This window comes from Oncorhynchus mykiss, chromosome 11 (genome assembly GCF_013265735.2).
Source record: "Oncorhynchus mykiss isolate Arlee chromosome 11, USDA_OmykA_1.1, whole genome shotgun sequence".
NCBI lineage: Eukaryota > Metazoa > Chordata > Actinopteri > Salmoniformes > Salmonidae > Oncorhynchus > Oncorhynchus mykiss.
Window position 1 is genome coordinate 72,786,817 of NC_048575.1, and position 14,769 is coordinate 72,801,585.

General features: G+C 49.2%; 1 protein-coding gene across 1 annotated transcript in view; it reads right to left on the reverse strand.

Moving 5' to 3' along the window:
* Positions 1-14,769, reverse strand: part of LOC110535109 (whirlin) — a 79,418-nt gene that overhangs the window by 23,817 nt on the left and 40,832 nt on the right. The window contains exons 3-6 of the mRNA XM_036936342.1: positions 14,451-14,648; positions 12,889-13,014; positions 6,229-6,455; positions 3,122-3,158 (exon numbers count right to left, since the gene is read on the reverse strand). Coding sequence (XP_036792237.1) covers positions 3,122-3,158; positions 6,229-6,455; positions 12,889-13,014; positions 14,451-14,648 — 588 coding nt within the window. The remainder of the gene's footprint in view (positions 1-3,121; positions 3,159-6,228; positions 6,456-12,888; positions 13,015-14,450; positions 14,649-14,769) is intronic.

The window sequence follows — 14,769 nt, forward strand, 5'->3', positions numbered from 1 at the left end:
CAGTACATGTCCAGGCCCGTCTGAAGTTTGCTAGAGAGCATTTGGATGATCCAGAAGAAGATTTGGAGAATGTCATATGGTCAGGTGAAACCAAAACTTTTTGGTAAAAACTCAACTCTTCGTGTTTGGAGGACAAAGAATGCTGAGTTGCATCCAAAGAACACCATACCTACTGTGAAGCATGGGGGTGGAAACATCATGCTTTGGGGCTGTTTTTCTGCAAAGGGACCAGCAACAGTGTGTGAAAACCTTGTGAAGACTTACAGAAAACGTTTGACCTCTGTCATTGCCAACAAAGGGTATATAACAAAGTATTGAGAAACTTTTGTCATTGACCAAATACTTATTTTCCACCATAATTTGCAAATAAATTAATTAAAAAATCCTACAATGTGATTTTCTCATCTTCTTAAGTGGGAGAACTTGCACACTTGGTGGCTGACTAAATACTTTTTTGCCCCACTGTATGTGGGATTGGATATGATGCAGACATTTACATTGATGGAAGCAAGTCTTTCTGCAATACTAAGCTGATCCACCCCTTAAAAAAAATAATAATAATAATAAATCATAAAACAGGCTCTGCCCTTTCACTAAAAGAGCAATCCCGATCAGAACTACAGATCACAAAATGGCCGACCGCCAATTCTCAGAAGCAAGGGGAATGCTCAGAAGGTGGGTCCGATCCACAGATAAGGGGTCATGACAAACCAGGAAGAGAGAGAGGAAGGGGCTGGGAGGATCTGTGAACGATAGAGAAAGAGATGATATATATTGTGTATGAGTTGGACGGTTTGGACTTAGCTGTTGGTGTTTGGACCTGGACCTACCGAGAACTCGATTTGTGTACTGAACCCTGCTATCCTTGACCACGCCTGCGGCCTGACTGAATCAGGACGGAGAAATAAACACACAGGTTCAAAAGAACTCTCTTTCTGGGGTGATTTTGGTGACGGTCTCCCGCTTAATTGGTGACAAACTCTCCTAACCTTGAAGAGAGGTGTGTGTGTGTGAGAGAGAGAGTGTGCGTGTGTGTGCGTGAGAGTGTCAGGGCTGTCTGTTATTGAACCTTGCCTCTCATCACCACCATGGGAGCACTCTGTAAGGACACAGGTACACAGGTAAGGATCCTGACTGGGACACAGGTTTACAGCACTCTGTAAGGATCCTGACTGGGACACAGGTTTACAGCACTCTGTACTCACAGTAGTACAAGGTAAGGCATAATAACATTGAAGCTCAGAGCGTAGACTTGCTCAACCATCAAGTTCACTGGATGAGAACCTCAGGGTCTCCAAAGAAATGGATCAACTCAATCTACATACTGTATCTCAGCTGACAAATACACTGCTTCGCCTAAAGGTCATATTGCTGTAACCTGTATCAATTCCATGTCATCTGTTGGATTGCATTTCTCTGTATTAAACTTAGTGATAGTGAATGCTAATGAGGTTTGAGGTTTTATGACAGTGATGGATGGGTGAATGGGGAATGCAGCATTTCCCCGATCATGTGATTAGATGCTCAGTGTTCCCCTTCAACTAATTATGGACCGCTAACGAAGGACAGTCCGTGCTCTTCCTCTATTCCCTCTTCCCTCTTTTATTGACGAGAGCTGACTTTGTGTCGCCATGGTGATGGCATCTGGCCAGGCTGTCACTTCCCGTCCCTTGAAGAATCGATCAGTGTGTCCAGCTAACGATGAGGTCATGGATGTTCCACTGAAGTAAAGGGGAAATTCAGATCCCCTTGGAGGATGGGGGATCTTGATAAAAAAGACTTCCTTACTGCTAAAACCAACACTTTTCAGCCCGTGAAGAAGGCCAGAATTATAAAGGAGAATTGTTGAAAATCCTCTTCACTTCAGTGTTTCAGTTGTTAGGAAATAGAGAGAGAGAGAAGCAAAGCAGGGGTGAGCTACTCTTAACTGTAAAACAGCATAGAGCCAGCCCCAGCATAGAGCCAGCCCCAGCATAGAGCCAGCCACAGCATAGAACCAGCCCCAGCATAGAGCCAGCCCCAGCATAGAGCCAGCCCCAGCATAGAGCCAGCCACAGCATAGAGCCAGCCCCAGCATAGAGCCAGCCACAGCATAGAACCAGCCCCAGCATAGAGCCAGCCCCAGCATAGAGCCAGCCCCAGCATAGAGCCAGCCCCAGCATAGAGCCAGCCCCAGCAAAATGCAGCCCTCTCTTCTCTTCCAGTAAATCATACTGCTTTCCCTTTCTTGGCATCCCATATAGCACACTATGCCCTAATTGTGCGTTACTTTTGGGATGCAACCTGTGCAGTTCATGTGTGATGCTGAGGTTAATGGTACTAGCAGATGAAGACTGAATCTGAAGATAGTTCACTATCAGTATAAAAGGCCTTTAGTGTGGTGAGTTGTGGTCAACCCTCTGATGTTCCAGTTCTATGTATCAATGAGGATATAGTAGTATCAAGTAGTACATGATAGACTATCAACTGGGTGCTTCGAGCTCTGCATGCTGATTGGCTGACAGCCGTGGTATATCAGACTGTATACCACAGATATGACAACTTTTATTTTTACTGCTCTAATTACATTGGTAACAAGTTTATAATAGCAATAAGGTACCTTGTGAGTTTCTGGTATCTGGCCAATATACCACGACTGAGGGCTGTATCCAGGTTGTGTCGTGCATAAGGACAGCCCTTAGCTGTGGTATATTGGCCATATACTGCACCCCCTTAAGCCTTATTGCTTAAGTATACACTGAGTGTACAAAACATTTAGGACAACCGCTCTTGCCTGACCAGGTGAATCCAGGTGAAAGTTATGATCCCTGGGTGATGTCACTTGTTAAATCCACTTCAATCAGTGCAGATGAAGGGGAGGAGACGGGTTAAAGAAGGATTTTTAAGCCTTGAGACAATTGAGACATGTATTGTGTATGTGTGCCATTCAGAGGGTGAATGGGCAAGACAAAATATTTAAGTGTTTTTAAACGGGGTATGGTAGTAGGTGCCAGGTGCACCGGTTTGTGTCAAGAACTGCAACAGTTTCCCGTGTGTATCAAGAATGGTCCACCACCCAAAGGACATCCAGCCAACTTGACACAACTGGTGGAAGCATTGGAGATAGTAGAATTTGACTTACCTTTCCTAATACAGGTGTAGCCCGCGCTGAAGATGGCCTGCAACAAAAACAGTAGAACTTAAAAGATGCTCCCATAATGAACCACTAACAGAAAACCCATTTTACAATAACACAAACACCCAAACACAACTGACTTTGAAATGTGTATGGTCTGGCCATGAGAACAACAGCAACCCAGGGAGACCTGGTGGCAGAGCTCCCTAGGAAGCCTACAGATGGACCCCAAATGGTACCCTATTATCTACACAGGGCCTTGCTCAAAAGTAGTGCACTATGTAGGGACTGGGTGGTTCGCAGGCAACGTGTGTTTAATGAAGTGTGGGACTTAAAGCCACTTGCTTGATTTCTAAAGGAGCTGAAGGGAAATGTATACCTTCTAGGGCTCTCAATCAACCGGCCACCATTAGAGCTAGTGACTGACAGAGGAAAGGAGGGAGAGACAGACAGATAGACAGAGGAAAGGAGGGAGAGACAGACAAGTAGACAGATAGATAGACAGAGGGAAGGAGGGAGAGAGACAGATAGATAGACAGATTGAAGGAGGGAGAGACAGACAAGTAGACAGATAGATAGACAGATTGAAGGAGGGAGAGACAGACAAGTATACAGATAGATAGACAGAGGAAAGGAGGGAGAGACATACAAGTAGACAGAGACAGACAGACAGACAGACAGACAGACAGACGGGACAGACAGACAGACAGACAGACAGACAGACAGACAGACAGACAGACAGACAGACAGACAGACAGACAGAGGGAAGGGGGGAGAGAGTGATAGACCGAGGGAGAGCGAGACCGAGGGAAGGAGGGAGAGAAAGAAAGACAGACAGAGGAAAGGAGGGAGAGAGAGACAGCTCTCCCTGGAACTGAGCAGCCTGCCACATCACTGTCAAACCCAGAGAGAAGGAACCTTAGTCTCCTCCAACAATGAGCTGGACGTATTCTGCCTCGCATTAGTCAGTCAGTCACATGAGAAGACACTGACAGCTGTAGAAGAATAATGACACTGGTCAGAAATTCAATGGTAATTTCATTATGTTACCTTGTTACGTGATCATTCTATATATTGCTTCTATGGAGGCTGGATTGTAATTGAAATATATTACATTCAGTTGCTAATATTCATGTTACCGCAGACATGAAGGCCCTAAGACATTATTTCTGGTCAAAGAAAAAATTACTGATCGAATGGAAAAATCATTCCATGTTCAAAGCGTCAAACATACTACATATCTGTTACATTAAAGATGAAACATCGATGCCACTGTGCATTGTACATTCCAAGGACGTTTGGTTTTCAAAGGGAATTTAACATAAACGGAGGAAGGAGCTTTCATTAGTCTTTCAGCATGACAAAGATATCATCAAACTCTCATAGGATGCATCGCCAATGGTCCATGGGGCTCTGGTCAAAAGTAGTGCAATAGGGTGCCTTTTGGGACACAGCCATAGGGCTGGCGGTGCTCTCTGTTATGGCAGCTAACTCACCGTGTAGCGGCTGGACTGGCGGTGCTCTCTGTTATGGGCACTAACTCACTGTGTTGCGGCTGGGCTGGCGGTGCTCTCTGTTATGGCAGCTAACTCACCGTGTAGCGGCTGGACTGGCGGTGCTCTCTGTTATGGCAGCTAACTCACCATGTAGCGGCTGGGCGGGCGGTGCTCTCTGTAATGGGCACTAACTCACTGTGTAGCGGCTGAGCTGGCGGTGCTCTCTGTTATGGCAGCTAACTCACCGTGTAGCAGCTGGGCTGGCGGTGCTCTCTGTTTTGGCAGCTAACTCACCGTGTAGCGGCTGGGATGGCGGTGCTCTCTGTTATGGGCGCAAACTCACTGTGTAGTGGCTGGGCTGGCGGTGCTCTCTGTTATGGGCGCTAACTCACCGTGTAGCGGCTGGGCTGGCGGTGCTCTCTGTTATGGCAGCTAACTCACCGTGTAGCGGCTGGGCTGGCGGTGCTCTCTGTTATGGCAGCTAACTCACTGTGTAGCGGCTGGGCTGGCAGTGCTCTCTGTTATGGGCGCTAACTCACTATGTAGCGACTGGGCTGGCGGTGTTCTCTGTTATGGGCGCTAACTCATCGTGTAGTGGCTGGGATGGCGGTGCTCTCTGTTATGGCCGCTAACTCACTGTGTAGCGGCTGGGCTGGTGGTGCTCTCTGTTATGGGCGCTAACTCACCGTGTAGCGGCTGGGATGGCGGTGCTCTCTGTTATGGGCGCTAACTCACTGTGTAGCGGCTGGGCTGGCGGTGCTCTCTGTTATGGGTGCTAACTCACTGTGTAGCGGCTGGGCTAGCGGTGCTTTCTGTTATGGGCGCTAACTCACTGTGTAGCGGCTGGGCTGGCGGTGCTCTCTGTTATGGGTGCTAACTCACTGTGTAGCGGCTGGGCTAGCGGTGCTCTCTGTTATGGCCGCTAACTCACTGTGTAGCGGCTGGGCTAGCGGTGCTTTCTGTTATGGGCGCTAACTCACTGTGTTGCGGCTGGGCTGGCGGTGCTCTCTTTTATGGGCGCTAACTCACCATGTAGCGGCTGGGCTGGTGGTGCTCTCTGTTATGGGCACTAACTCACTGTGTAGTGGCTGGGCTAGCGGTGCTTTCTGTTATGGGCGCTAACTCACTGTGTAGCGGCTGGGCTGGCGGTGCTCTCTGTTATGGGCGCTAACTCACCGTGTAGCGGCTGGACTGGCGGTGCTCTCTGTTATGGCAGCTAACTCACCATGTAGCGGCTGGGCGGGCGGTGCTCTCTGTAATGGGCACTAACTCACTGTGTAGCGGCTGGGCTGGCGGTGCTCTCTGTTATGGCAGCTAACTCACCGTGTAGCGGCTGGGCTGGCGGTGCTCTCTGTTATGGCAGCTAACTCACAGTGTAGCGGCTGGGCTGGCGGTGCTCTCTGTTATGGGCGCAAACTCACTGTGTAGTGGCTGGGCTGGCGGTGCTCTCTGTTATGGGCGCTAACTCACCGTGTAGCGGCTGGGCTGGCGGTGCTCTCTGTTATGGGCGCAAACTCACTGTGTAGTGGCTGGGCTGGCGGTGCTCTCTGTTATGGGCGCTAACTCACTGTGTAGTGGCTGGGCTGGCGGTGCTCTCTGTTATGGGCGCTAACTCACCGTGTAGCGGCTGGGCTGGCGGTGCTCTCTGTTATGGGCGGTGGGCTAGGGGTGATGGGGCTGCTGATCCATTTGGTCTGGTCCACCACGGTGCGGGCATGGGGCACGCGGCCAACGTCCCTCACCCTCACCAGCAGGTGACGACACGTCTTCAGGATCCTCACCGCCTCGTCATGGGGGATGGCCACGAAGCTCCGCCCATTCACCTCCAGCAACTGGTCGCCCACCTGAACAGACAGAGAGGAGAGGGTGGGTGCACTGGTAGAGAGAGGGTGTGTATTCACACAGACACTGATACAGACACACACACACACACGCAAGTACACCCACACAAAAGTGCCATGGCTTTTCCTGATAGTCTTGAACATTCTTCCAACAGTCAAGGCCCGGCCAGTATTCAGGTGAGAGCAGAGCAGACATTCTGAGAGCTGCAGCTCAAGGTTCAGGCAATAACACAAAGTACACTGAAGCAGAACTTAGTGCACTCAAACCCACCACAGCGATGTGTAGGCTACGCAGTTTCATTATTGACTAGCTACTGCCCTCACACACACACACGTATTATTCTGGAAACAATCTGTGGTTTTATTTCACCCTGGGAACAGGAGATACTAGCCTGGTCAAGCAGAATGACCGCTTCGCCCACCTTTCGTTTAGCTTGATACGTAAAGGGAAACAGCATGTGAGCTTTTGCAAGATTGGGCTGGTTTCACCAGGCTAAGGAACTACTAGGGAAAGACAGCAATTCAGTTTGATTGACTTAAGTAGGATCAATCTATGGCTAGTAATAAAAACAGAAAATGCTGAAAGGAGGATATCACTGACAGTAAGAGGCCAATTCTATAGAAGGAACATCATTCATAAAACACAACACTGGGGGAAAAAAATCAATGGTTATTATCTCCCAGCCTATTCATTCTTCTAATGCACAAACAAAACACTTGACAGACGTGGTGATTTACAATCAAAGCTCTTCTTTGTTTTATGCCCTTTCCTATTCTTCCTGTTCCACATTCAGTTTCCACAAAGCAGTTCCGCTTTGATTTTAGCTTAGTAATTAGTAAGGAAAACATCTACTGATCTACAGGGGATACAATAGTAATCTGCAGTATCAATATGTAACGCGACTAGTATTTAATAGAAATTAAATTCACAATGAAACAACTTCTATATACATTGGAGTGTGTGAATGTTGTTTTTCCATTTCTCATGTATTTTACTGGCCATCTCAGAGCATCAGCATGAGTTGGTGAAATGAGTGGTCCGGAGTGGTATGGCTCCCACCCAGATACATGCTTATCTCTCTATCCTATCCAGCAGACATACAACATATGAGTTAGTCTAGCATGAAATAAAAGAGAACTGAGAATCTGACAAACACAGGAGAAGCTGAGGAGACACAGTGGCATTGCTGAACCTCTTCAATTGGCCTATTCTCTTTCCACAAGAGGAAGTAAAGGGAGAAATTAGTTATTGACGTCTCCTCTCCTCTCTCTCCCTCCCTCCTAACACTAATGCATTTACATTCAGAGGACGAATCAGCTTGAGTGAACCTCCATAACTCATTGAAGTGGAGGGAGGGATGGGAGGGAGGGTGAGAGGTCCTGATTTACACCCCCCAGTCGAGGTCTCTTGAGCTGCAGCCACTGGAGGGGAGGGTTTTTATTTAACCTTTATTTAACTAGGCAAGTCAGTTAAGAACAAATTCTTATTTACAATGATGACCTACCCCTGAACCACGGTGTCTGTGACACCTCTAGCACTGAGATGCAGTGCCTTAGACCGCTGCACCACTCGGGAGCCCTACTAGGGTGATTTTTGGGACATACCCACGGTCTGTGTCCCCTCAAACCTTCCTGCCTCTGTAATGCTTACTCTGTGACAATATGGGACCCCTCCAACATACTGTAACTCAAATGCTCAAAGTAGATAGATTGAACCATCATTTCTAAGTGGCGTTTCATTGATCATCTGAGACAAAGTGTGAAATAAAATGGTTATGAGTCAGACAAGATTGAGAGGAGAGGAGCAATTTTACACACACAATGTTCTTGTCCTTTCTCAGAGAGAGAGAGAGAGAGAGAGAGAGAGAGAGAGAGAGGGAGATCAATGCAGAGTATTTTGGGCAGCCAAGACAGTTGGCTGACTTTAGGTGGTGTGTTTCCAGTTGGCCTGAGAGAGTAGCCATGGAGGAGACCAGTAGAGCAAATGGACAATCTCCCAAAGACAATAAATGTTATATTTCAGAGGGTCCTGTCCCGTTGCTAGCCAAAGAGTGCTTATCTGTGGATGAGAAGCGACAGACAGGCACATCAGTGGGCTGGCCTGTTGAAAGACAAGGTAATGGAAGGGCTGGAGGCTGGTCTGATCCCCATGGGGGAATGACAATAATTAAAGCCCATGTCAGGGCACAGAGATGGGACAGACGTATGATCATCTGTCACACCGTCCAACAGACAACAGCTGGATCCAGATTGGCTGATAGAGGTCCTCGTTACAGGGCTGACACCTGGACGGATTGACGGTGTCTTATTGTTCCTCAGAGATAGGATGACTGATATCATGTATTTAGTGGAGTTTAGTTTACCCCCTGTCAGAGGAGAGGACAGGAGAGGAGAGGACAGGAGAAGAGTGGACAGGAGAAGAGTGGAGAGGACAGGAGAGGACAGGAGTGGAGGGGAGAGGACAGGAGTAGAGTGGAGAGGACAGGACAGGAGATGACAGGAGTGGAGGGGAGAGGACAGGAGAGTGGACAGGAGATGACAAGAGAGGAGAGGACAGGATGGGAGAGAACAGGAGAGGAGAGGTGTGGACAGAACAGGAGAAGACAGGAGAGGAGTGGACATGATAGGAGAGGACAGGAGAGGACAGGACAGGAGAGGTGTGGACAGGTGAGGAGTGGGCAGGTGAGGAGTGGACAGGAGAGTAGTGGACAGGAGAGTAGTGGAGAGTAGTGGAGAGTAGTGGAGAGGAGTGGAAAGGAGAGGACAGGAGTGGACAGGAGAGGACAGGGTGGGAGTGAACGGGAGTGGAGTGGACAGGAGAGGACAGGAGAGGAGAGGACAGGACAGGAGAGGAATGGACAGGAGAGTACAGGACAGGAGAGGAGTGGACATGATAGGACATGAAAGGACAGGACAGGTGAGGAGTGGACAGGTGAGGAGTGGACAGGAGAGAACAGGAGAGGAGAGGACAGGACAGGAGAGGAGTGGACAGGAGAGGAGTGGACATGAGAGGACAGGAAAGGACAGGAGAGGTCAGGAGAGGAGTGGACAGGAAAGGACAGGAGAGGACATGAGAGGAGTGGACAGGACAGGAGAGGAGTGGAGGGGACAGGAGAGGAGGGGACAGGAGAGGAGAGGACAGGAGAGGAGAGGACAGGAGTGGACAGGAGAGGAGAGGAGTGGACAGGAGTGGAGAGGACAGGAGGGGGAAGGACAGGAGAGGAGTGGACTGGACAGGACAGGACAGGAGAGGTGTGGACAGGAGAGGAGTGGACAGGAGAGGACAGGAGAGTAGAGGACAGGACAGGAGAGGAGTGGACAGGAGAGGAGTGGACAGGAGAGAACAGGAGAGGAGTGGACATGACAGGAGAGGAGAGGAGTGGAGAGGAGTGGACAGGAGAGGAGAGGACAGGACAGGAGAGGAGTGGACAGGAAAGGACAGTAGAGGACAGTAGAGGAGTGGACATGACAGGAGAGGAGTGGACAGGAGAGGAGTGGACATGACAGGAGAGGAGTGGACAGGAAAGGACAGTAGAGGACAGTCGAGGAGTGGAGTGGAGTGGACAGGAGTGGAGAGGACAGGAGAGGAGTGGACAGGAGTGGAGAGGACAGGAGTGGAGAGGACAGGAGAGGAGTGGACAGGAGAGGACAGGAGTGGAGAGGACAGGAGTGGAGTGGACAGGAGTGGAGAGGACAGGAGTGGAGAGGACAGGAGAGGAGTGGACAGGAGTGGAGAGGACAGGAGTGGAGAGGACAGGAGAGGAGTGGACAGGATAGGACAGGAGTGGAGAGGACAGGAGTGGAGTGGACAGGAGTGGAGAGGACAGGAGAGGAGTGGACAGGAGTGGTGAGGACAGGAGAGGAGTGGACAGGAGAGGAGTGGACATGAGAGGACAGGAGAGGAGTGGACAGGAGAGGAGTGGACAGGAGAGGAGTGGAGTGGACAGGTGTGGAGAGGACAGGAGAGGAGAGGACAGGAGAGGAGAGGAGAGGACAGGAGAGGAGAGGAGTGGACAGGAGTGGAGTGGACAGGAGAGGACAGGAGATGAGTGGACAGGAGAAAAGAGGACAGGACAGGAGAGGAGTGGACAGGAGAGGACAGGAGAGGGGAGGAGAGGACAGGAGAGGACAGGAGAGGAGTGGACAGGAGAGGAGTGTACAGGACAGGAGAGGAGTGGACAGGAGAGGACAGGAGAGGAGTGGACAGGGGAGGACAGGAGAGGAGTGGACAGGAGAGAAGTGGACAGGAGAGGACAGGAGTGGACAGGAGAGGACAGGAGAGGAGAGGAGTGGAATGGAGAGGACAGGAGAGGAGTGGACAGGAAAGGACAGGAGAGAACTGGAGTGGACAGGAGAGGACAGGAGAGGAGAGGAGTGGAATGGAGAGGACAGGAGAGGAGTGGACATGACAGGACAGGAGAGGAGTGGAGAGGAGTGGACAGGAGAGGAGAGGACAGGAGAGGAGTGGACAGGAAAGGACAGTGGAGGACAGTAGAGGAGTGGACAGGAGAGGAGTGGACAGGAGTGGAGTGCACAGGAGAGGAGTGGACAGGAGAGGAGAGGACAGGAGAGGAGTGGACAGGAGAGGAGTGGACAGGAGAGGAGTGGACAGGAGAGGAGCGGACAGGAGAGGAGTGGACAGGAGAGGAGTGGACAGGATTGGAGTGGAGAGGAGAGGACAGAAGATGAGTGGACAGGAGAGAAGAGGACAGGACAGGAGAGGAGTGGACAGGAGAGGACAGGAGAGGGGATGAGTGGACATGACAGGACAGGAGAGGAGTGGACAGGACAGGAGAGGGGAGGAGTGGACATGACAGGACAGGAGATGAGTGGAGATGACAGGACAGGAGAGGACAGGACAGGACAGGAAAAGAGTGGAGAGGAGAGGAGAGGACAGGAGAGGAGTGGACAGGAGAGGACAGGACAGGAGAGGACAGGAGAGGAGAGGAGTAGACAGGAGAGGAGTGGACAGGAGAGGAGTGGACAGGAGAGGAGAGGTTTCTCTCAGCTTCTGCAAAATAGCTCCAGAAAAGGTCATGAAAGAGCAACATTGAATTAGCCTCATTAAACTAGCCTCTCGCTAGCTCACATGCTGGTTTACTGCAGATATCAAGACATGAGCACATTGTATGTCCCTGCTTCTCAAAAGTATTTCTCTAACACATCATTCACAGGGCTATGCATCACTTCATCCATGTATTACCAACAGGTTATAGAACATTAACCTGTGTATAATTGGATGGATAATTGGTTTTAGGAGTGATCCATGTCATTCCATCTCATGCAGTGATGTAGTTCTGATTGAACTCTGATTGTCAGTCACAGTGAAAAAAGATACGCTCCCTATCCTTCCAATACTTTTTCGAAATCTAAGCATGGTCTCTTGAAAGATTGAATAAGATGCGCTTGACATTTTGGCAGTGTTTCTTTGACAGAGAGATGAAGAGCTGAGGGCTGTGTTGTGCTCCCCCACCCCCATTTGCCCTCAGAACAGCCTCAATTTGTCTGGGCATGGATGTACAAGGTGTTGAAAGCGTTCCACAGCGATACCGGCCCATGTTGACTCCACTGCTGCCCACAGTTGTGTCAAGTTGTCTGGATGTTATTTGGGTGGTGGACCATTCTTGATACTCACGGGAAACGGTTGAGCGTGAAAAAACCAGCAGCATTGCAGTTCTTGACACAAACCGGTGCGCCCATTTACCCTCACAATCCATGTCTCAATTGTCTCAAGGCATAAAAATCCTTGATGCCTGCGAGATCTATTTCGAACCCAGCCATGATACTATGGTGCCATGGTTCAGTCATTCTGTTTACAAGCTCACTAGTCCTGCCTCAGTCATCTGAGTTGAAAAAAAACAGCAGACTAAAGAATGCAATGGCCGACCCTTTTGTACATATGATATTTTTGTCAGTTAAAAAGTGTCTGCCAGGTTTCGACACAGCGAGATGGACCACAGAAGATTCTTACCCCCTTTGCTTCACGGCGTCTGAACCTTGTGGTTGCGTTGTATTCGCTGTGATGGTGTCACGCCCTGGCCATGGAGAGGCTTTTATTCTCTATTTTGGTTAGGCCAGGGTGTGACTAGGGTGGGCTTTCAAGTTTCTTTATTTCTATGTTTTCTATTTCTTTGTGTTTGGCCGGGTGTGGTTCTCAATCAGAGACAGCTGTCTATCGTTGTCTCTGATTGGGAATCATACTTAGGCAGCCTTTTTTTCCTTTCGCATTTGTGGGTAGTTGACTTTGTTAGTGGCATTGTTGCCCAAGTTAAGCTTCACGGTCGTTTCCTTGTTTTGTTGGCGACATTCAATTCAAATAAAAATAAATGTACACTCATCACACTGCGCTTTGGTCCAGTCATTTCCAGGAAGACAGTTGTGACAGATGGGGTGTAACAATTTCAATAGGATATGCATGGTAATAATCGGTTAATACCTTGAGTGCCCCGTGGTCTGCAGCTGAGCCGGGGTCTACCCCAGTGATGTAGATACCCAGGCCATACTCCGCCCCTCCTCTGATCATCAGGCCCAGAGAGAGACCATCGTCCAGGTTCAGGTTTACCTTTAGGGACAGACAGAGGGGGCAGTCACCAGACAGGAAGTGACAGTGGTAAGTGATATGATGTGCTTCCCAAATGGCACCAAATTATTTGAAGAACGCAACATGCAGAATGTCAGAGCACCTTTCTTTACAAATTAATGTTTATATCAAAGGTGCAGAGGTAGCATCAACCAATCCCTCCAACACATGAGGCTTGATGCCCAGAGGGAGGAGTCCCAAATGAAAGGCCTTGACTCTCCATTGGCAGAGACTCATGCCCCCTGGCTCCGCCTCAAGATAAGCAACACATCATCACACCTTGTATGGGGGCCTGGGGTCTGGGCTGAGGTATGGTACTAACAGGGGCTTCGTACCAAACAGCATCCCATTCCCTACATAGTGTACTACTTATGACCAGGGATAAATCCCCAGGTCAACAGTAGTGCACTTTAGTATATAGAGAATGGGATGCCATTTAAGATGCAGATGGGTTCTCAGGCCCACATTGAGAGAGACAATATCACTGTCAATTTAATGACATAAACATCTCAGGCCCTCCGAATCTCACCCAAATACAGGGGAAAATAACCGGTTAGAAATTATCTGCATGATGAAGTTAGCCCCGTAACCCTCTACTGTTCCCACAGTTGATTTAGTGATTAAGTTAGCCCTGTAACCCTCTACTGTTCCCACAGTTTATTTAGTGATTAAGTTAGCCCCATACACCTCTACTGTTCCCACAGTTTATTTAGTGATTAAGTTAGCCCCATACACCTCTACTGTTCCCACAGTTTATTTAGTTATTAAGTTAGCCCCATACACCTCTACTGTTCCCACAGTTTATTTAGTGATTAAGTTAGCCCTATAACCCTCTACTGTTCCCACAGTTTATTTAGTGATTAAGTTAGCCCCATACACCTCTACTGTTCCCACAGTTTATTTAGTGAAAGTAAATCTGTTTTTAAGAACCTTGGGCTGTGTTTGGCCGTCCTCGTAGTTTACTTTTAATTCTGCAGTGCTGTGTAAAGCTGTGTACCGTACCCCCGGCTGCCTGCCTGGTCTGTGGTGCTGACGATGCAGTCTCACATCAATAGATGAGAGAGGTACTGGACAGAGCAGAGGAGTGCACAGGGCAGGGATGGTCTGAGTACCAAATGGAACCTTATTCACTACATAGATCACTACCAGGGCCCATAGGGTTCTGTTCAAAAGTAGTGCACTACATAGGGAATAGGGTGCCATTTTAATGTAACCTGGGTATATGGAGAGCTCAGTGAGGCTCCACATTGATTTCTGCCCCCCTTCTCCTCCTCCTTCTCCTCCTCCTTCTCATGTTCACCCCCTCCATTAGTTGTTTGTTGTCAAACATGAGTGGCCATTTGACCCATATGTCAGCCATATTGAAACAACTGAGAGAAAATATATTTTAGATTCTCAGAGGTATTCAATCCACTCACTGTCTTCTCCTGTGTGTGTCCTGTACGTCTCTGGCTGTGTTGTGGTCCCAGGGTGCTTTGCTGCTCCAGGTCGGAGGGAGGGGACACACTGCGGCCATGAGGATCCACCCAGGCATAAATGTTGTTGGTGACATACCCCCCGGGGATCCGGCCTACTGAACAAACTGACATGGCCAGCTTCTTACAGCCTTTCAGGACCTGCAAGGAGGACAGGGGAAGGGATTCAATTCAATTCAGTTACAAACACTTTAATCATTGCAAAGGGCAATTGAATTTGGGCATGTGAGAGTCAGCAACAACAACACGACAGTATACCTCA